The sequence below is a fragment of the Mastomys coucha genome, unplaced genomic scaffold, assembly GCF_008632895.1.
Source record: "Mastomys coucha isolate ucsf_1 unplaced genomic scaffold, UCSF_Mcou_1 pScaffold8, whole genome shotgun sequence".
Lineage (NCBI taxonomy): Eukaryota > Metazoa > Chordata > Mammalia > Rodentia > Muridae > Mastomys > Mastomys coucha.
In genome coordinates this window covers 63,151,562-63,173,620 of record NW_022196914.1, presented here as the reverse complement: position 1 = coordinate 63,173,620, position 22,059 = coordinate 63,151,562, and the positions used below count along the sequence as shown (strand labels likewise).

At 43.1% G+C, this 22,059-nt stretch overlaps 1 protein-coding gene and 1 long non-coding RNA gene across 21 annotated transcripts in view; one reads left to right on the top strand and one right to left on the bottom strand.

Annotated features, from left to right (window-relative positions):
* Mast4 (microtubule associated serine/threonine kinase family member 4) overlaps positions 1-22,059 on the top strand; it is a 604,035-nt gene that overhangs the window by 565,923 nt on the left and 16,053 nt on the right. For 18 of the 20 annotated variants that reach the window (XM_031360602.1, XM_031360600.1, XM_031360598.1 and 15 more), the window contains 10 exons: positions 270-408; positions 1,991-2,123; positions 2,908-3,073; positions 4,862-4,963; positions 11,295-11,417; positions 11,623-11,735; positions 13,669-13,796; positions 14,088-14,323; positions 18,566-18,766; positions 21,245-21,474. In XM_031360602.1, coding sequence (XP_031216462.1) covers positions 270-408; positions 1,991-2,123; positions 2,908-3,073; positions 4,862-4,963; positions 11,295-11,417; positions 11,623-11,735; positions 13,669-13,796; positions 14,088-14,323; positions 18,566-18,766; positions 21,245-21,474 — 1,571 coding nt within the window. The remainder of the gene's footprint in view (positions 1-269; positions 409-1,990; positions 2,124-2,907; positions 3,074-4,861; positions 4,964-11,294; positions 11,418-11,622; positions 11,736-13,668; positions 13,797-14,087; positions 14,324-18,565; positions 18,767-21,244; positions 21,475-22,059) is intronic. The other 2 variants (XM_031360603.1, XM_031360616.1) reach the window with 1 other exon arrangement.
* Positions 4,091-14,091, bottom strand: LOC116083834. The gene is made up of 2 exons (XR_004115926.1): positions 9,692-14,091; positions 4,091-6,040 (listed from the first exon to the last, which is right to left on the bottom strand). It is a non-coding gene; the product is annotated as an uncharacterized LOC116083834 (long non-coding RNA).

Below are 22,059 nucleotides of genomic sequence, written 5' to 3'. Positions count from 1 at the left end.
TCTAATTCTAGCATCTGCGTTTTATACTGATACATTATAAATTAGTACAATCATCCTGAATTACGCTAGAGATTCTTCAGAATGCAATTCGCTTCAGAGCCAAACTGCTCTCTTCACTCTACTTCTTAATTGGAAACATGACGACTTAACATAGTCTCCACTTAAGAGTGTGACTCTGCTTTGAAGTTCCGTGATCTACCCTGCTAGCCTTTCAGTAATCCTGCTGGACGGGCGCTGCTCCTACTAAATTTGTTTCCTGTGCTTCACAGGGGGAGACTGTGCGACCCTAATGAAAAACATGGGACCTCTCCCAGTTGATATGGCCAGGATGTATTTCGCTGAGACGGTCTTAGCCTTGGAGTATCTGCATAATTATGGAATCGTACACAGGGATTTGAAGCCAGACAAGTATGTGCTCTGATGAAATAAATGTCTTCTTTTGCATAATACTGAACATTTTCTTCTGTCTGTAAAATGTTTTTAAGGCTATTTGCACATTTTAGAAATTCTCCTTAGTATAAAAGAATGAGTTATTTTAATAGTAACTTACGGGTGATTTTTATACATTTCTTGAAAGACTACAGTGCTTACAATGAGAACTTAGGAGAAATAGGGGGAAATGACTCTAGAGTTAATTTCCTTTTTATCATGTAGATCTTTGAATAATGACATAGAATAGTGTTGTTTTCTGGAGCATTTTGTACTTGGCGTTATGCTTAGGTGAGCTTTACCTTCCCAGGGTAATATATGTGATGTGATATTCTATTTCACCTATTCTACTATCATACTTTGTTAGTTTGGAGTTCAGCTCTGATTTGAGATATGGATAGAACTTTCCTCTTGATGTCACACATGGTAATATTTCATGCTTTCTGCACTAATGTGAGACACTGCTAAGTGTGTTGAAAGTGTGTGACAAACTAAGACTATGCTCATCAGAAATCTGGGAGAACACAGGGAAAGGAAAGAACAATTTCATATACAACCATCAGAATTTTGGCATAATTCCTTCTAGAAGCTTTGTTTGCTTGCTTGTTTGAGACAGGGTTTCTTTGTGTAGCCAAGGCTGTCCTGGAACTTACAGAGATCTACCTGCCTCTGTCTCCTGAGTCTTGGAATCCTTAAGGTTGTACACTGCCACTGCCTGGCCTTCCCTCTAGCAGCTTTTTAAAAATCCTCTATCACTTTAACCTTTTAAGTGATATAATGCTATTTTTTTACTTACAATGAAATTTTTTAATATATTCAAATATAACCTTTTTGCATTATAATAAGTCTGAACTTTGTGCTTAGTGAGTTGAAATTCAATTCAAAGCTGGAAGTAGAAATATGAAAAACTAGGTTTTTCTGTCCAGGTTCTTTTATCTATGTCTTGTTTTAATCACAAGTGGATTCCTTACCTGAGTTCCTGGTGTATGCCACAGGACTATTGGATCATTTCTTCTCTGTTTTCTTATTATGAAAAATGGAAAGAGGTGTCTGGAAAGATGGCTCAGTGGTTGAGTACTGCTGTTTCAGAAGGCTCGAGTTCTCTCCAGCTTTATGGGCTCTTGTGCCGTTTTCTGGATTCCACTGGCAACATCATTCGCATGTGTGCATGCACCACCACCCATGTTCACACACATATACACATAACTTTAAAAGTAAAATCTGAGATCAGGCACAGTCAAAGTCCATAGATTGACAGCAGAAAGGAATTAGAGTTCCATACTTAAGGTTTTAGAGTTTCTTAAGTGTGGCAAAAATGATAAGATGGGATATGATTGCTCCAACAAAGGCAGTGGAGCTTTAGCTCTGGCCCTGACTTCTGAATCATGCTCAGCAGTCAAATGCAAGTATCGTCCACTCCTTTGCCTGACTCCTTCTCTTCCCAGGCTTCATTTTGCAATACAGTTGGTGTTTTACAAACCAAAGAGGGAAAGAGGGAGGCCTAGAACAACAGAATCTGCTTTCAAGTGATCGTTGTGCCCTTTGTCCTTCTGTCTCCTAGCCTGCTGGTCACCTCCATGGGGCACATAAAGCTGACTGACTTTGGCTTGTCTAAGGTGGGATTAATGAGCATGACCACCAATCTCTATGAAGGTCATATTGAGAAGGACGCTCGAGAGTTCTTAGATAAACAGGTAAGCTCTGGTGCTGCTCTGCCTACGGAGAGAAACAAAGCTCACTGCAGCCAGTGAATTCAGAGTGCACCTGGGTAGGCCATCTCCACATTAGTGCTGGCATTTGGATGTCTGTATAAGCCTAGCATTTAATAAAGTGTAAACTGCTCCCATTTGTCTCCCTGGGCCCCTTTGAACCATCCGATCCCTCTACATTCCTCCCCTAGCATTAAGGTCTATTAGCAAGATGAACGGTCTAATTGCACACGAGTGAGAGGGTGAGAGAGACAAATGGAAAACTGTTTTTGTAAGGAATTCGGGAGTCTCGATAGAGCACTCGTGAAACTCATGATGCATTGCGCAATCTCAGCTGCTGGAATCTGAGCTATGGCCCATTTCCTCTTAAGCATGCCTCATTACCATGTGCCCACAATCTGTTCATTGTGAAGTTACTTAAGGTAAACCCATCTCAGCTGCCACACCTTCCTGATCTAACTGTGGGGAGAATCAGTTTGGTCATACAAACAGTTGAGCTACCTCTAGTAGTGACAGATTAAGCACGCAGTTATTTTTCAACATAAAAATGCTTTTTAGTATTGTATGCACAGGTTAGGTTTGCAATTTGAGACTAAGCATAATAGATATGTTCTTTGTCATAGTAATTTCTGTTCTCAAGGTCTCTGCCTGTGTGTTTCCTAGTAGGTAAGCTGGGTTGTTTGAGGCAGTATAATTGTTTAGTCATCTTGCTCATTTTAATTCATATCTTAAATACTCCAGTTATTCTAACACAGCAATCTCATTTTAGGTCTGTGGTACACCTGAATACATTGCCCCCGAGGTGATTCTGAGACAGGGCTACGGGAAACCCGTGGACTGGTGGGCCATGGGCATTATCCTCTATGAATTTCTGGTTGGATGTGTGCCTTTCTTTGGGGACACTCCAGAAGAGCTATTTGGACAAGTCATCAGTGGTAAATATCATCAAGAGTTATCTTTAAGCCACTACTGGGAAACAGCTACTCAATGTAAATCTGTCCTATGTCACTAAAATGTTAACCTCAGTCAACCCATTGGAGCCAACAAACTAAAAGAACTCACTTCTCATAGCGTACAACCGGTTCATGCTTTCTCCAGAGAGTGATGTATGTTGAAATGGATCCGAGGAAGGTTTGTTAACATGGAATTTGGAAATGGGCTGGCGATGTGTCCAACTTTCATTGTCTGCTACTTTTTTAAAAAAGAAATTGGTGTGGGATTTACAAATGCTTTCCCTGTTAGCTGGCCTTCTTTTTCATAATAGGAAAGTTGCACCAGGGAAGAAAAGGTTAATGTGGGTAACATTTTTATAAATGGGAAAAAAATAGCTAATGGCACAATGAAGAAATTAACAGAAATGTAATAGCCCCTAAAACAAATGTCTACCAAATAATAAATAACGAGAATGGCAAGGCGCTGAGTGGAATCCGCAGACTGTTAATGTTTTCGTTGGTAGTTGCAATGTGATGTTATTTCTGCAGCAGCTGTTCATCTTTCATTTACAATTCAATAACCTTTAGATCTTAACCTTCGAGCTGACCCTCACTATTGCCCTGTAGCATGTGGCACACCTAAATGATAATTAAATAGGGGCCACCACTCCCCTCCCTGTTGATTTTGTAAATTTCCCCAATGCAGAGATGACAGAAAAGGCCTCTCTACCTTAAAAGGTTGTCAGGCCCCACTGATAACTCCATCAGCCGCCTCTGGTCCCAACTTGCTCTGTGCCTATGCCAGCCTACCATGGAAATAGGGGAGATGCATTGTGCTCATGAAGAGCCCTTAATCGTGCGATTATTTTCTGACGTTGGCTTTGCAAGCCAGGCATATTTGTAAACTTTAACAAAGTAGATTTGTTGAACCGCCTGCAGTGTAAAAGCCCTTTATATAATATCTGAGCTGTTTATGGATTTATAACTAGGCTGTTTTCTGACAGACCGAGGCCCGAATGGCAAGGGGAATCAACTGTTTAATTAACACAAGCAGCAAATGCTGGCTTTGTTCTCAGTGCCTTACGGCTCCGATGCATATTCATGTTTTATTTTCCAAATCAGATTTAAACTACAGCAGAGGAAGCTAGAGGCCGGCGCACACAAAAAATAACTCATGTTTTTATTGCATTTCCATAGGCACAAGCGTGCACACACCTATCTCCAGGCAAACTCCTTTAGAGCGAGAACACAGTTTAATATCTCTGACAGACTTTAAAGACTCCCATTACTGTGGTTTCCTTTCGTTTTTTTCTTCTTCAGCCTTAACATTTTGGACTTTGCCTTTGTCTCTCGAAATAATTACTTTTTGCAAAATAACCTTTTACTCCTTGGAGCTAAAGAATTGAGCAGGCATGACCAGATTCGCAGTTGAGGCTAGTAAGAAAATCTTACACCTAGATGGTCCCCAACGGGTAGGCACCTGCCACAAAGCTGTTCAGTTCTATTCTATTAAACCCTTCTAATAACCAGGAGGAGTGGCTTGGTAGGAGACAGTTCTGTCAATGAAAAAAAATGTGATTGAAAGGTACAGTTTATTGAAATAGTCTCTTGAAATAGACCTTGAAGAAACCAGTACTGTCCAGGCCTTCTAAGATAATACTGTTCAAACCTAACCATGTAGAAGTCAACTGAAGATCTTAAATGCAGGTTTTGTTCTCAGTGTTTCCGGGATGGGGCCCATGGTTCTGCCCTTTGAGCAATAAAACTATAGACATCTTCTCTTCCTTCCAGATGAAATCAACTGGCCTGAAAAGGACGAGGCCCCTCCTCCAGATGCTCAGGGTCTGATTACCTTGCTCCTCAGGCAGAATCCGCTGGAGAGGCTGGGAACAGGTTAGAGAGCATGTGTGCTTTTGCCAATATACAAGAAATAATGTCCTCTGGAGCAGTCTGAAGCTTCTGCCAATGTTTTCTGTGCAGGCAACATCTGTTAGTGGATGTAGGACATAGCTACAGCACATTATAGCAATATTATTTGGTTGGTGTGTGTGTGTGTGTGTGTGTGGGTGTGTGTGGGTGTGTGTGTGTGTGTGTGTGTGTGTGTGTGTGTGTGTGTGTGTGTGATTTAGAACAGCACATACACACGGATGGGTGGTGTTTGTTTTTGTGTTTTGCGAGGGAGAAACTCTTAATTTAGTTCAATAAATGCATCTCCAGGGTATGTACCAATCTTCTGTTTTGAAAAACATGCATCGTAAATAATTGGAAACGGAAAATCAGATACGAGGCACTCTTTTTGGTCGTGTTTTTAATATACATTCCACGAGGATTTAACCCAGCAGGCTTCTATCCACAGCCTTTGAAATAGGTTATCAGCTCTCCAACTGATTACTAGAAATGAGGGCCTGGGGCTGAGCCAGGCTTTCCTATCATGGCGATCAACACCATGGCCCAAGAAAGGGAATTAAACCATTGCCTTTGAAGATAGACGAGATACTCTGTTTGTTTCTTGCTGATATTTTTTTCCCTCCAGTTTTACAGCCAGCAGGTATGAGCTTCCTTTTCTTTCCTATATTATGGATAGACACTTTAGACATCTCTTGGGATAGCATCAGGTCTGCCTAGGTGAATCTGTCTTAGCAAGACAAAAATGTTAAATGTAGGTACACATACTCTAGGTGGTAATTAGTAGTTTTATTGGTGAAAATTGTTGGCCTGCTGTGGTCATTTATTCTGAAGTTCTATTCCATTATAATAGAAACATCAGTAAAGAGTAGGACAACCATTTCTCCCCCATTTTTCCCATAGCAAGTATCTGTCCTTGTTTACATATGGACTGCTGTAGGCCAGGCCCAGTGGTACAAGCCTATATAATCACATCACTTGAGATGTAGTGGCAAAAGGATCCAGAGATCAAGATCATCCTTAGCTACATAGTGCGTTCAGGTCCAACCTGGGTTACATGAGATCCTGTTTAATTTAAAAAGAAAAAAAAAGATAAAGACTACTACATTACACTCATAATAATACATTAATGGGAGGGCCAGTAAAAAATATGGTCTGTAGGCCAAATCTGTCCAGTTTCCTGTTTTTATAAATCAAGCTTTTTTTGAAGCAGAAACACAGCAGTATCTTTTCATGAGACATGTCATCTGTGACTGCTCTCATGCTATCACAACAGAGTTAGGTAGTCATGACAAGCTGGATAGCACACAGGGACTAACTATGGACCACGTAGCCCTTTACACAGGAATTATGCAGACTCCATGTTATGAAATCCAGGAAAGCTTAAATCTGGATTGCCCTAGGAAGTAACAACCGAACTGAGCCACTGGCTGGAGTTCCATGTTCCTTACTGCCCTTCGCAGTGACTGAGTGCGCCTTTGTCTTGGAAAGCCTCTGAAGTCTAGGTGAAGGGCACAGAAGAGAGCCACACGGCCAGAGGCCAAAGCTTGCTTGCGCGGCCAAGAGTAGGCTTCCTTTAAGTCACCCTACCTCAAGGTATTGTTGTGAGACTTAAGGAGGTCACCTGAAGCAAGTCTTAGAACCAGGTTTGGTGCTTCTGATACTATATTTAACCTTCAACTTGAACCTCACACCTTCCTTTTGGTAAGGGCCATGGTGTGGTGGTGGTGCGGCTACCTCGGAGCCTACTGTACTCCTTGAAATGAGTATATTTCTTCCCACCCTATCTGCTTTTCCACTTGTCTGAACTGTCAAACTAACTCGTTATATCTCTTCTTTTGTGACCAACTGTCAGATAGGTCTGTGTTGTGGTTCAAGAGATAAGAGCGGGCTGTCAAAGAATTGGTGTCAAGGCGATGTAGGGGGCAGATTCTTAAGGAAATATTTTGACTGGGTTATGCCAGATATGAGAAACAGCTGCTTTTCAAGATTGGCCTGGGATCATACAAATAGCTATTTAGATTCCCCCATTCAACTGACACAGAAGAAGGGCTTCCATGATCAGACAGAAAAATGTATTGGATGGGCACACCCCCTCCAATGAAAGCTCAAAAGTCCCCTTTCCTGCTGTCCCCCAGGTCCAGTTTGGAGGTTTTCCACTTGACTCTCTGCCCTCCCCCTTCTCTAAGAATGCTAGGATCTTTGATTAGGCTTGACTTAACAAGACAGGGTAGACACTCTAGGCAGCGGGTCCCTATGTATGTATCATAAGCTGCAAGTTACTTCTCTGCACATTTTCTCGTTGACTGCTGCTGTCAGTCTCTGACAGTTGTAAGAGCAAATTCCCTAGGAGAAACCCAAAAGAGACATTTAAAGGTCTCTCTCAAGCTCTTAGAACATCCAAGAAGTGATTGCCAAACCGGCAGGGCCAATGTGATGGGTCCCAGTAGGGCCTCCAGAATGACATTGTGGATCCTGCAGGCCCGCCAGTGACAGCATCTTGTGTTCAACGCATATTTAGCAGGCAAAATAATGCACCGTGAAAATGTGTGAATGCACATTTGCCTGAGAGACTGGAGAGACTGAGAAAGAAAGAAAAAAGGCCGTAGAGAGCATAATGAATGTTTAAGAAGCTTCCAAGAAAGGAAAGGAACTCAAGGGAGTACATTAGTGCCAAACCAGAGCTTGTAGTATAAGACCTTGTGCTATACTTGCGTGTGTGTGTATGTGTGTGTGTGTGTGTGTGTGTGTGTGTGTGTGTGTACTCTTGAATGTAGAGAGTCGAGTGAGAAGCTTGGCCTGCTGACCTTCGGGATGTTCAGATATGTCTACCAACTATAGATCAGCTGTGAGCTCTTAGGGCTCTTTGTCATCATCCCCAGTTTCCTAGTATATAAAACTGGGCACATTGAACATCTCAGGATTATTGTAGGGACTAAATGTACTAATGCTCATATGAAGATCTAGTACGTGGACCCAGCCACACACGGGGCAAGTTCTTCCCTTTCATTCAGTTCCTTCTAGCAATGGGAGCTCTCTGTGCATGCACGGCCTGCACATAGTTCACAGTACCGTCCCTTATACTTTTACCAGCATTTTAGTCCACAGACTGTCTTCCCCATTTATTCTTTTTTAGTCTTTCCTTCCTCACCTCATGAGTACATGAGGAGCAGAGCCTACTGATAAACTCTTCTGTGTAAGGCACAAAAGTACGCTAAGGAATGCATATATCTTCCCTGGCTGTGTCTCACTGGGGGTGGGGGGATGTGTGTGTGTGGGGGGGGGAGGCTCACTTGTCATTATCCCCAGAAAGAAGGCAGAGTTCTCATCAGCTTGAGGTCTGTAGATGGGAGAGAATGAGAACAGCATTGTCTGGAAGTGCCATGCAAATCAATGACCTTAGAAAAATTGCTTCTCTGGGCATAAGCAGCCAGAGTTTCACAGCAGTGTCACTGATAGGGTCCCACAAGCAGCAGCTGCATTAGTCACTATGGTAATGCAACCATGGCTGGGCTAAGCATCCAGAGATGGGCCACTCATTAGGGCTTGGCACTAGATCTCAGGGTCACCACTATGGTGAGGGGATGGAACAGGGAAGTGGGCAATCCCTTTTGGTCTTTGTGTTTTGCTCTTCCAAATAAAAGAATTACTAGAAGAAAATGACCCTGACAGGACTTTAAGAGGACATTTATTGGGAGCTAAAAGAGAAGCAAGGTGCACAGTGAGCTGGACTGGGATGTGGGGGAGGGGTACCAGAGAATAGACTTGCCAACTAGCTTAGATACCCAGCCTGGGCAACAATGGATCCCTCTTAGACTCATGCTAGAGAAATATGAAGCACAAGGAAAATAAAGCATAGGATCCCATGTGTAGAGGTGAGACTATGGCACTGCGTCTGGGCCTGCATCTTTAAAAGACAGACCTATGAGTAGCCTTCTTATTCTTCTTGTCTGGAGGACCCCAGGCCAGCGGGCTCTGTTGCTTCTCTTCAGTCCATTTAAAACTGGAGTTCATAATGCCGAACCTAGCTAGGGGAATTTTCAGTTATATAGACGAAGCACTGTACCTAAGCATTGAGCGCAGTATTGTCAGGGCGAGATGTCACCTAAGGAGTTCCTACGTGTTCCCGGCACTCAAATGGAGAGGGCATCCTCATTTGCATGGCAGCATATGGTTTCAGGAGAAGAGAACATAAAGCAAAGCTGGGGTCCACTGAGGAAAAGGCTATGTCCTCTTAAAGTCAATACCAGGGTACAATCTTTAAGAAAGAGATGCTGGGTGATGGTGGCGCACACCTTTAATCCCAGCACTTGGGAGGCAGAGGCAGGCAGATTTCTGAGTTCCCTGATCTATAGAGTGAGTTCCAGGACAGCCAGGGCTACATAGAGAAACCCTGTCTCGAAAAAAAAAAAAAAAAAAAAAAAAAAAAAAAAAAGAAGAAGAAGAAGAAAGAGACACGTGTCCTAACAATAGCTGTGTGCTTTTGTGGCTCTTGCAAGTTACATACTCAAAGGCTATAATTTATAACCACATTCAGAGATTAAGTAAAGCTTTAAAACCATGAGCTGGATTGCTTATTTTTCTATAAGAATTACCTTTTGTAGATAAATTACAAGGTGGCTTATCGGATGCATTCTTCAGATTTATGGATGGGAAAGAGGTACAGTAGGTTCACATACAGGGTGCAAGTGTTTCAGGTGTATGCTTTGGACTTACCCAGAATTCCCTGACTGCTGTAATACTTCTTCTTCTTTCTTTCTTTTTTTGTGGGCTTTATCTAGCAAAGGAAGTATTTTTCTTTGCAGACAGTCTTAAACAGCAGTTTGGATTTTGCCAGTAGAATAGAAATTCTTGACCCTCAGCCAGTAAGAAACATAAACCAGAAACCAGGATTGAATACTATACTTTTCTGGGGACTCTTCTTTTCTCACGCTCCCTTTCTTTTCCATGCACTTTCCCTGTCTGTCTGTCTGTCTGTCTGTCTGTCTGTCTGTCTGTCTGTCTCAACACCCAGCACAGAACTGGCCCACAGATCGATCATAGCTGAAAAGCCACTGGTACTGTAGTTGCCGTGGTAGCACACGCCTTTAATCTCAGCACTTGGGAGGCAGAGGCAGGTAGATCTCTGAGTTCAAGGCCAGGCTGGTCTACAGAGGGGGTTCCAGGACAGCCAGGGCTATGCAAAGAAATTCTGCCTCAAAAGAAAACAAAACAACAACAACAACAACAAAAAAGGATAAGAAAAAATTCTCATCCTTGTGCTTTGTGCAAACCAGTCAGTTGTCCCCTCTTGGAGTGATTTACCCCACTTTTCTCTGTCTCAGCCCATCTTCCATCTCCCTCCCTTTCCCATTCTGTCCCTTTTGTACCCACAAAAGACAGGATGGGAGGCATGGATGACAGTCATAGAGAGAAGCAGCTACATTTCCCCTACCCCATCCCCAAGAAAGCTTGATAGAGAGGCAGATTAGACCTCTGTGATGGTCTTCTGAGAAATCTTTCTTCCTGATGCTATTTCAGGCTCTGTTTTTTGTTATCTCTTGTGGGTGTGCTGGGGTAGGGTGGGGCCTGCTCTTACCAAATGACTTCCCTCTCTTTCAATGGGATGTTGTGAATACATTCCCAGTGAACCTTGCCCTTCAAACTTAACTGTTTAAACTCATTAAATAAATGTAAAGACCTCTCTCCAAACTGTACTACTATAATTATCTGGCAAACAGAAGCCTCGTCTTTAGCCCCTGTGACTGATTTCTGTTAGACGAATTATAAATCTGTCTAACCAATTTGCCATTTCCTTACTTAAGGATCTAAACCACAGAATCTAATTCCTCCCTGTGTTAATGAGCAATCTGATAAAACTGAATGGTAACCATTATATAATATTTAGGAAAAATCCATCATTATTAACCTTCCCTCCAGAAGAAATCTTGCTGTAAGCACGTTTTGCACCTTGTTAGGATCTTCAGGGTTTGTAATGAGTGAGTCTGCTTTTGGGCCAACATGCATCCATGTCCCCAGGTTCAGTATAATGTGATTTTAAGTGGCCCTGTCATTAACCTTTGAAAAATGGAAGAAGTTGTAGAAAAATTAACCGAGAAAATCTGTGCTGTAGCAACTGCTGTTAGCAAAATCAGATTTCCTGCTGATAAATTATAGGAATTTTCTTTTCAAGGTTTGGTTGTAGAAAGTAGGGGGGAAGAATGGACTCCACCACTTCTTCATTTCTCTCCTAATAATATCTTGAACTGTTTGTAAGCCTGGTGCTTACTGTGTGCAGAGGGCAGCTCAGCCTCTCAGCCCTGCTTCTCTCCCCGTCCAGGTGGTGCCTATGAAGTGAAGCAGCATCGTTTCTTCCGCTCCTTAGACTGGAACAGTTTGCTGAGACAGAAGGCGGAATTTATTCCCCAACTGGAATCAGAGGATGACACAAGTTATTTTGATAGTACGTGCATTATCTGACATCCTTTGGCCTTTCCTACATTTAAAAAATACATAGTTCATCTCCAGCTTCACACTTTCCGATCTCGTACCTCCCCATCCTAGAAAGCTCCATGCTGTTCTGCTCCAGGTACTCATAGTATAGTTGTCTCTGTTAAACACAGAAACTCTCTGAGTAACCCAGGCCGCTCCCAAACCTTCCCCCACAGCTCGGTCAGAGAAGTATCATCACATGGAGACGGAGGAGGAAGACGATACCAATGATGAGGACTTCACCGTGGAGATACGGCAGTTTTCTTCCTGTTCACACAGGTTTTCAAAAGTAAGTGAGATGGAGCATCAGCATGCAGAATCTTGGGGAGATTGCCTGTGGCTGGTACCCAGCTCAGCTGGACTAGACTGTCAAGGCACCTTCCCTTTGTGTGATGTGAGGTCTCCAGCACTTAAAACTCCCAGGTAGTTGGGGGAAAATGGTCTCATATTTTGGATTTGCATCGGTTTCCACCCTAGAAGCATAGTCTAACTTTGGGAGTTGGTTGTTGCTTTGAAGCAAGGGCGCCAATGCTTTGTCATCTTTCATCATAGTTGTCCTGTGGTGAACTTGCTTGCCTGCCCCCTAAGGTCTAGCTGAGAGCTAGTCTGTGGAGGCTTTGGTCAGTGAGGAAGAGCATAGGCATCACTGTGTGCAGAGATCCCCCTTAGTGTGGCACAGTCTAACACAGGAATGATGCTCAGTTCTTTGCATGAGCCAGGCCTCTTAGGAGACACTTGACTTTGGGGATAAGAAAGTATTTTGATCAACAATAGAAATTGTAACTTACATTGGAAAAGGCAGTACCACTCATTTTAAAAATGGTATAAGATAACAAAATTGATTATTGAAAGAGATCCCTTTCTATAGAACTCAGGTAAGATTCAAAAACAGACAGACAAGGACAACCTGATTTTTTGATAGGTTAGGAACCCAGGGATGATGGAAATGAACCCGAAGGGCACCCTACCTCCTTTCTGCTAGTCTCAGTTGCTACATCTTTGTGGTTGCCATGGCATTTGGCATGATTCTTCCTTAGGAATTCTATAGCAGTTCTTGATTTTAAAGCACTCTGTATGTTCTCCTGAGTGATTACCCCAAATGCAGCTGCAGATCAGCCGGTGCTACCCCTGTCTGTTTATAGGACCAACATAGGGGCAGGGATTTCCCTGGAGACTTATAGCAAGTGTGTCCTGAAGCAAGTTTAAGGAACATCAGTTGGGTACTCAGAACACAACCCATCCTCTACCCTCTCAGAACCCCTCCTAAACAGTTTGCTTCTTTACTCTGGAGAGCATTTTATTTTTCCCCGGCTCCTGTTCTTTAGCCTAATCTTTTTCTAACTCTAGAGATTGTAGGAGGCCCCAGGCCCATTTCCATGAGAACAGTAAATAGCTGGAGAGTAGCAATGGCAGGTACTGGGCTCTCCACACTCCCATTTTTACCTCTTGTACTTTCTATGAGACTGTGGTGTTTCAGAAGTGGGCTAAAAGAGGCCTCTTTGCCTAAGCTATAGTCTCCTGCACCAGCAGCTGTCTGTCTGATTTGTAAGCCAAAGGTACCTGGTTAGCTCCCTTCTTCCATAGAACCGACCCCACTCTAAGTCCTAAGTCCTGAAACACATCATCTCTTCTTCACACTCAACCTCAGCTCCTGCTTGGTGGCCATTAAATACTTTTTGTTTTCTGTATCATTTTCTCTGTCTGGTTACTTTTTGAGCCTCAAGCCTGTCTGAGATGTACATTGATCCCCGAAACCATGAAACTCAAGTGCATCAATGATTCTTCTTTGGCAGAGTCCTTGAGATTTGGTGAGAGGAGAGGGTCAGTTCAGCTCCCCACTCGAAAAGAATGTGTCTCCATACTTCGAGCCTTCTCTCTCATGACATGCATACAACATTGTTAGCATTTTCCACAACATGGCCCTAGTTCACAATTTTCTGTTTGGTTTTGTTTTCTTAGAGACAGGGTTTCTCTGTGTAGCCCCAGCTGTCTGGGAACTCACTCTGTAGACTCTATAGGCTGGTCTAGAACTCAGAGATCTGCCACCCTCTGCCTCCTAAGTACTGAGATGAAAGGTGTGCGCCACCATGTATAGTGGTCTCCCAGTTCCCGATTTTACTTCAATATTTGAGTTTTTATTTTTTTTTTATTTTTTTTCCCTAAGGCTTCTGACAAGCTCTTTTTTAGATGTAGTTTGTAAACAGTGGTTATCGGCCCCGCAGGTTTTCAGCAGTATAGATCGAATAACTCAAAATTCAGTAGAAGACAAAGATGACTCCGAGGACAAGACCAAAAGCACGACTTTGCCATCTACAGAGACACTCAGCTGGAGTTCCGAATACTCTGAAATGTACGTGAGAAGCCTCCCCAGGGCCCTCATAAACAGTGTGTGCTGGGGCAGTGCATCTGAGACCCATGTCCAGAGTCCCCACTCCGGTAGCTCTCAGGCCACCCCAACAACATGGATTCCTTCCGTGTCCCCTGCTTGTGCTGACACTGGGTACCATGTCGTAAGAACCATTGCTCTAGACATACATTGATTAGGATTATCCAGTTTCCCTTTTAACCTGGTTTCCTCAAGCCATTACCCTTAATGGTTTCCTGGAGATAGAGATGTGACTTGCTCTTGTTTTTCATTAAGGCAACAGTTATCGACATCCAACTCTTCAGATACTGAGAGCAACAGATGCAAACTCAGCTCTGGCCTGCTTCCCAAGCTTGCTATCTCGACAGAAGGAGAACAAGATGAGGCTGTCCCTTGCTCTGGAGACCCCAGAGAGGAGCCAGAGAAACCTGTCCTTCCTCCTGAGGAGTGTACTCAGGAGGAGCCCGAGGTCACCACGCCAGCCAGCACCATCAGCAGTTCCACATTGTCAGGTAAGGGTGGCTACACTTGTTCTGCTCAGACACCATGCTGTCAAGTGGCTCTACAGACTGGATGAGTCCCAGGCTTTACCCGACCAGACCATCAGGACAGGTGCTCTCTCTCCTCCTAGACTTCTTCCATGATCCCACTTCTTTAGGGAACAATTCCTAAGAACTCTGGTCAGCTGTCTCAGCTACATCCTCAGTGGCAAGCCTTCCAGCAGACTGACCTGGCTTCAGTTGGACCTTGGAGTCACTTAACACTGCCTGCTTCAGTAGGGTCTTCATCACGTTTCCGAAAGAGCATGTCCTTGACTTCTGATGCAAAGACACAGCTTGTAGAATTGCATCCTACTTAGAATGAGGGACAGTATCACATGGACAGCCATCACATTTACCCTTGAAAATGGCTCTAGCCATCTACATGATGAACTGTGGGCTGTTCCTCCAGCCCTGAGCTGCATGGTAACATCGTCGAAGAGGTTAGCTCCTGTTATAGGGTCACGTTGTACCTTGTTATACAGTCCCTTGCCACTAACCTCACACTGAGGGTCGCAAAGTCCTTACAAGGTGAGGTTCACAGGACATGTGTGAGGGAAGCCAGAAGTCCCACCATGCCTCCCCTGGTGTCTGACTGCATCTAAAGAGTTGCCACTTGCCAGGCTGTGGCAAGCGGAGTCAGACATTCCTGAAGTTTCTCTGTCTGCTGAGGTGAGGCCTAGTGTCTGGGCTTCTCTTTGAAGGCACTTCAGTACCTTTATGTGAAGTAAGCTTCCTATCAGCAGGAGCATTGTCTTCAGACGCATTTAAAGTCCTTAATTCCCCATCATCCATTCCTTGCTGGTAACAATGGAGGTGTTTTCCTTAGACAACCAGACTTCGACCTTCCTCCCGAAGCACAGGTGCATTTGCAGTATCACTTGCTTTAGAAAGGCCGTGCAGCAGCATATCATCCTGCAGAGCAGTGCGGGTTTATATTTTTTTTTTTTTGTAGCAAAAAGTGACTCTGACTTTACAGTTATTGTAACAACTGTTTTCATTATGCCATATTTAATATGCTATACTAATAAGCATAAATGAGTCTAAGAGTTTCCATCAACATTTTTAAACTGAATGTTCACAGTGAAAGATTCGTTGTGTTTTTTAAACCATATTTTTAAAAAACTTTCAGGTTAGATTTCAGCCTCCCTAAAATGTTTGGATCTGTGGGGCTTCATACATGCTTAGAGTTGATATGGGAAAATAACACTGGTTTTTCTTTTTCTCTATTATATATACTTCAGTTCTGTTTCCATGCTGGCTAACCCAACTTTTTCTAACTATGAAGCCAAGATAATAGTATTGTAAAAATAGTACAAGGACATCATACTACCCTGAACTTCCTGGCCATACTTTTCTTACTATTCATATCAAGTGTAAAGGACTCAGTATTTTATATTCCTGGTTGTAGGGGTCTCTGTCTGGCTCTCAGTTGCCTTACCATGAATACAGAATATATTTAACTCCATATAAAAGTTCTTGTTTACCATATTTCAGTGTCCTACTCTTGACTCCTCCTACTCAGAAAGGTGGGAGGCAAAGGGAGGGGGAGCAATGTCTAAGTGCTTGATTGATTGCTTTCATAATTAAAAATACCTGCTGAGGTCCTGCCATGCGTTTTGATTAATAGAGTCAACCCAGCTTTTCTCAATCTGTCTCCCCCATACACATACTAAAAAATAATCAAAGACCTTGGGGGCTGCGCAGGATAGAGGGATGAGTTGATTTGCTTACAGCCAAGGGTAATTAAGGGACCTGAAAAGCATGGCTGTAGTAAAATTAAATTTGTTGAGGTTTATATTGCTCCACCATCAAAGGAAGGAACCCTTGACATTTAGAGAACATTAAGGTGACATTACGTGCCATTGGCAGAAAGAGGTCCTTGCTCATGCGCGGTGCTGTAAGATGAGGTAGTAAGGGAAGGGAGCAGGAAGGATGAGAGAAGAAAGTAAACATTGTGCCTCCATCCTGACATTTGGAAAAGCACACGTTGGTGTCTGTCTCGCTTTTCTCCTTGACTATCTTGTACTCAAATCCTCGAGAAGTAAAAGTTGTGAAATCAAAGCAGCGGCACTCAAATGCCCCCAACAAATTATTCACTGTGAAGAGACTCTGCTTCTTGTTTGCCATTCTTCCTTTTCCCTTCTCCTGTCTGAACCCACTCAGGAGGGAAGTGAATCATCTGAAGCCAAAACTCAGTGTAGAGAGAAGCTCCTGGCTGTTGAAACAGCCTTGATCCCATCCTTCACCTATTGCTTTGAGCGGACAGAAGAGATGCACTAGTAGATGAGAATGGGGCTTTCCCAAGGAGTGAAAGGCTGCTGACATCCGCCTTAAGACTTCCTTATCCATCGGTCCAGTGGGTGTAGTAATAATTAATTAATAATTAATTTAAGTGACAATGGGGTTGCTACCCGCCACAATGGTTTGTGTTTCCGAATGAAAGACATACACACAGCCTTTATATTTTAATATGCCTTAAAAAGCATAATAGCTGGGCTACTGCCTAACCTCCAAGCAGTTAATTCACCTCCTGCCAATAATCCTGAGTTATTACTAAACTCTATGTCCTATCTTGGCTGTTCTCGACCCAGTTGGACAGCACCCTAGTCCTCGCTCTTCCACACCTTCACGTGGTGGCTATACCTCTCTGTCCTCCACTCTCCTCTCCTCCACACTCTATCTCTTTCTTTCTCCCCCTGCTCCCTGTCCCAAGCCCAGGAAATCCTAAAATCCTGTCTCTGTCTGCCCTGCCCAGCTATTAGCTGTTGGCACCTTTTATTTACCAATCAGATCCAACAGGGGGCAGGTTCCTAGAAGCTACATGAAGACACTCTCATATAAACAGTTTTGGGGGGAACATAATTAGCATTCCTAATACAAGCAGCTACAAGTGAGTGGTGTTGTGAAAGCTCAAGAATCTTTCCTCTTGGTATAGCACAGTACTTGGTATTCATATCTACCTTAGACAGACCCAACGGGTATGCTCCTTCACAAACTAGGGCCAGACAAGGGCTGTGGAGTCAAGTGGTGGGTATGTCACAATACATTCATTTAGGCCAACTCTTGCCCAGGCAGAGAGTGTTGTGTGGTCAGCATTTTAAGACAAGCTGGCTAGTCATTCCAGAGATCACTTGCAATGGTATTACATACCATACCTGCTCTATAGATCTAGGACAATAACCTGAATGAGTTTCTGAGCAGGATGCTTAGAATATAAAATTATAGAATTTTATCTTTTATATGGAAGCATAGAATCTGAGATAGTCATGAGATCTGGACAGAAATAAAAGGTATTTATTGGTGATTTTAAAACCATAGGATGTTTAGCTTGGTGATAAAGAGCAGTTAGGAACATGAGTCACTGCTCAGTTCATTTCTGAGGGACTCATCATGATTCTTTTCCTGAGAATCCCCTTACTCCATGTTACCACCCTCCTTCATGTTTCTATTCTCAGGGGAAAGTCCTAATGTTTTAACTAAAAAATAACTCCACTGTACATTGGGGGTTAATAAATGTTAACTCCACTGTACATTGGGGACAAAGAAAGGTGTGTCTTGGGGGGGGGGGTGGAGAAGGATGTCGTAGAGGACCAGCACATGACCTAGTCTAGATTGGAAGCCCGGAAGATGGTCTTTGCTAGTAAGCAATGTCTTGTGTCTTTTTCTTTGAAACTTATAAAGAACTTGGAGTGAGAACAGGCATGGAAGGAATCAGAAACGTTTTGATCCAGAGCTGGCCCGTGGTATCTTAGGAACTCGGGAGGAAGTGACACAGACATGGCCTACAGAATGATTAAATGCTGTCCCCATGTCAAATTGATGAGCAGCTCTCATGATAATCACTAGTATCAATATGACAGGGGGGCTATTGGGTTTATAAGATGGACTCCCTGAAGGCCCAGGGGAGAGACTCTCAGGGGGTTCTGAAATATAGATGCTAGGAAGTTATTCTCCTGGTTAAATGGAATCATTAGGAACTTACCTGACTGTGCACAGGAGAATGACGCCTGGACAGATAGCTCCTCCATCTTTTCCTCCTCCACAGGATCTCTCCCAAGCCAGTTGTTTCTCACATTCGGCCTGGCGCGTTTGGACCTAGGAGGCACGTTCGAGGATCTCCCACAGTTTGTCCGCCTTTTTCTCTGTCCTCCCGTCTCCACCGCTCCTCTCCTAACTTTTCCCGAATGTGTTTCTCCCTTCTTCTTTGTGCAGTTGGCAGTTTTTCAGAGCACTTGGATCAGATAAATGGGCGAAGCGAGTGTGTGGACAGTACAGATAATTCCTCAAAGCCATCCAGTGAACCTACTTCTCACATGGCTCGGCAGCGCTTAGAAAGCACAGAGAAAAAGAAAATTTCGGGGAAAGTCACAAAGTCCCTCTCGGCCAGTGCTCTGTCCCTCATGATCCCAGGAGGTAGAGAGACATCGACTCGCATGAAATTGTGTGATTTGTGCATGTGCTTCCTTCCTTCCCTCCTCCCCCAATCTGGAATGCTGATTGAAGTGCAAAACTGCATGAGGCAATCACGAGTGGGATCCCAGGACAGCTCTCAAGAGCTGCTGCCTGCACACCTGTGACTTTTCCCTTCAGGACCTCTGGGGCAGCCAGAGAGCATGTGCATCTCCGTCTTGGCTCACATTGTGTATCTGGGGAGGAGGCTAGAGATGTTTCTTTCCCATGAAGGCGGGTTTCATTTGTTTTCTTAAAGCCTTTTCTGCCCACGAGCTAAATAATGAATTTCCCTCCCTGGGATAATTCTTCTGTAGACCACGTACTGTGTATGTACTTTACAGAGCTGTTTACAGCCCGTGTGTTGGGAAGCTAGGTAAGCTTTGCTTCATCTAATTAATGAGGAAACAGACACGGAATGTAAGCTTTACATTTCTAGAAATGGCAGAGACTTTCTTCACAGGAGGTAGTGAAATAAGATGTTTTCCCAATCTTGTGGACTGAGCTTCACTTTCTTTGCCTAATCTCTGTCCTGTTTTTGGAAAATCAGACTTAATTATGGTTTTGTTGGATTACTATGTTTTCCTACAACTTAGTCTGCATCTACTGATCAGTAAGTCTGTGATGATTCCCCTGGCAGAGATGAAATATCCACACTGCTGGTCATGATATCATTCAGAGAGGGGTGGGGGGACCTGGAAATTGAATTATTTTATAGATGACATATATTGGGAAGAATTCAAGCTATACAACCTATCAAAGAGATTACTTATTTTTTTACATTTTTATTTGTGCAAAAAAACCTGATAAGGCATTATGTAAATTCCTTTGCTAGGAAACATCCCATTGAGCCCCATAAAGCATACAACTCCTATCTATTGTCTGTATGGTCATGCATATTTCAAAGGTGCCCCCGGTACCCATGTACATCAGGGAAGGGCAGTTCAGTGTGGTCTAGTCCATCTGTACAAGCAGGTAAAATAGCCTGCACTGTGGGGAAAAAGGGAGAGTCACACCATATGTAGAAGAAAGGGTGGCCCACTGTGTGGTTAAGAAGGGGGATCCTAGCCTTCCCACAGCCTTCTCACAGTTTGAATCTTAAGTCTGTCCAGTCCTCCACTCGAATGTCACGAAGGTCCCCATCCACCAGTGACCTCTTTTTTACCTGGCCTTTGGATTAGACAGAAAAGCATCAGAAAAGAGAGTCATTGTGGCACATGGAGTCAGAGTAAAAGAACACTTGCAGTAACACTTAGCTTTCCTCCTGTCTGGGCAATAGAAAACTTAAAAAACATGTAGTATGGATGCTTTCACCTTTCAGTGACTACATTGGGTCTTGCCACACCCTTGTGACTCTCCAGTATTACTGGGTACCTCATTACCTTGTTCCTCGGAACACACACACACACACACACACACACACACACACACACACACACATTTCATGAGTAGTTAAGATCCACATACAATCACATAGAAAGAGCTTGCATCTTAATTTGGCTCTGGCTGCTATAACACTCAGATAAGTTATAAACAGTAGAGCTGCTGTTGGTGGCTGAGATGCCCATAGTCAAGGCCTCAGTAGACACGATGTCTTATTTCACATAGACAGCATATCTTAAAGGTTCTCAGGCCTCTTCCAGAAACACAGTAACCCCATCACCAGAGGCAGAACCCTCATAGTCTAATTATTTTCCAAATACTCCTCTCAATATTGTTACCTTGGTGGTTAGGTTTCAGCTTCTGAGCCCTGGGGAATACAAATGTTTGCTTCTGCAACAGAGTAGAGATTGCTCTTCAAAGAGCTGATTTGCTCTTCACACATGTATCTGACCTTCCTTACCCTTGAAGAAACATTGTTCTTTGAAGCTACTTTATAAAGAGGAGCAGCTGTAACCATAGTCATACTTTCATAGTTATGTTTCTCAATTGAAATATGTTAATATGTACTATTTCAGTAATGTTACAAAAAGCAGCTGGTACTTGGTCATTGTTTTCCTGGCCACGTATGTTTGGAGAGTCATGTTAAATTGTTTAGTATACGATTTGGAGAAGAGTATTTCTCATTATAAACTTAGTCTGCTCTTAGAAAGATACACTATAAACACATGCATCTATAAACTACTAATTTCACTGAAATAATTTAAAGCTACCCAAAACCAGAAACATCTTTGTGTAACAAAGCTAAAAATTCTTAGTTGTAGAGTATTGATTGAAGCAATAGTTAAACCAGAAACACTTCTGATATCCCCTCCTCAGGCTTGAGTTTTGCATCCATACCAGTTACCAGTAAAAGCATTTTATGCATTAGTTCTCATTTTGCCGTTAGAAACAAAGCGACTTGTTTATGACCATTCTTTGTTTTCCTGGTTATGGGGGGGCTTCCCCTGGGAATAGAGGCTGGGGCTCAGATCCGCTTTGATGCCAGCTTCTTCGTTGCAGATATGTTTGCTGTATCTCCACTGGGAAGTCCAATGTCCCCACACTCCCTGTCTTCAGACCCTTCTTCTTCACGGGATTCCTCTCCCAGCCGAGATTCTTCGGCAGCATCTGCCAGTCCCCATCAGCCCATTGTGATCCACAGTTCAGGAAAGAACTATGGATTTACCATCCGAGCCATCCGCGTGTACGTGGGGGACAGTGACATCTACACAGTGCACCATATCGTCTGGGTAAGAACAGAGCGTCTTTCTTGTCCACTTTCCTTTCTGAGCAGCCTAGAGTATACACCTGTTAACTGAAGCATAGTTGATCCTGATGTGTTTTCTTTTTCTGTGGCACTTGGGGCCCATTTTATTTCCCTTTTAATGTCCTTATCTCTATTTCTGTGATAGAATTGGGTATGACCCACACTAGTCATTTCACCCAACTCTGCCCCAGTTTCTGTAATTGTTTGCCCATTCTTATGTATCAATCTGGTGAACATAGAGACCACCCTCTTTGTATCCCTGTATTGTCCTTCAAAATATATATATATGTATGTTTATATACATAAACATATATATACATATATAGCATAATATACATATATATGTATATATTATTTTCAGTTATGTATATGTCTGAGTACAATAGGCCAGAGATGCTATTTAACCCAAAGCTGGGGTTAAGAGACAATTGTGAACCACCTAGCACGGGTTCTGGGAACAGAGTTCAGATTCTCTGCAAGAACTGTGCTCTAACTGTGGAGCCAGCTCTCTAGCCCCTGTCCTTTGCATTTTTTTTCTTGCTTTTCAAAAATTATATTCTCACTCACT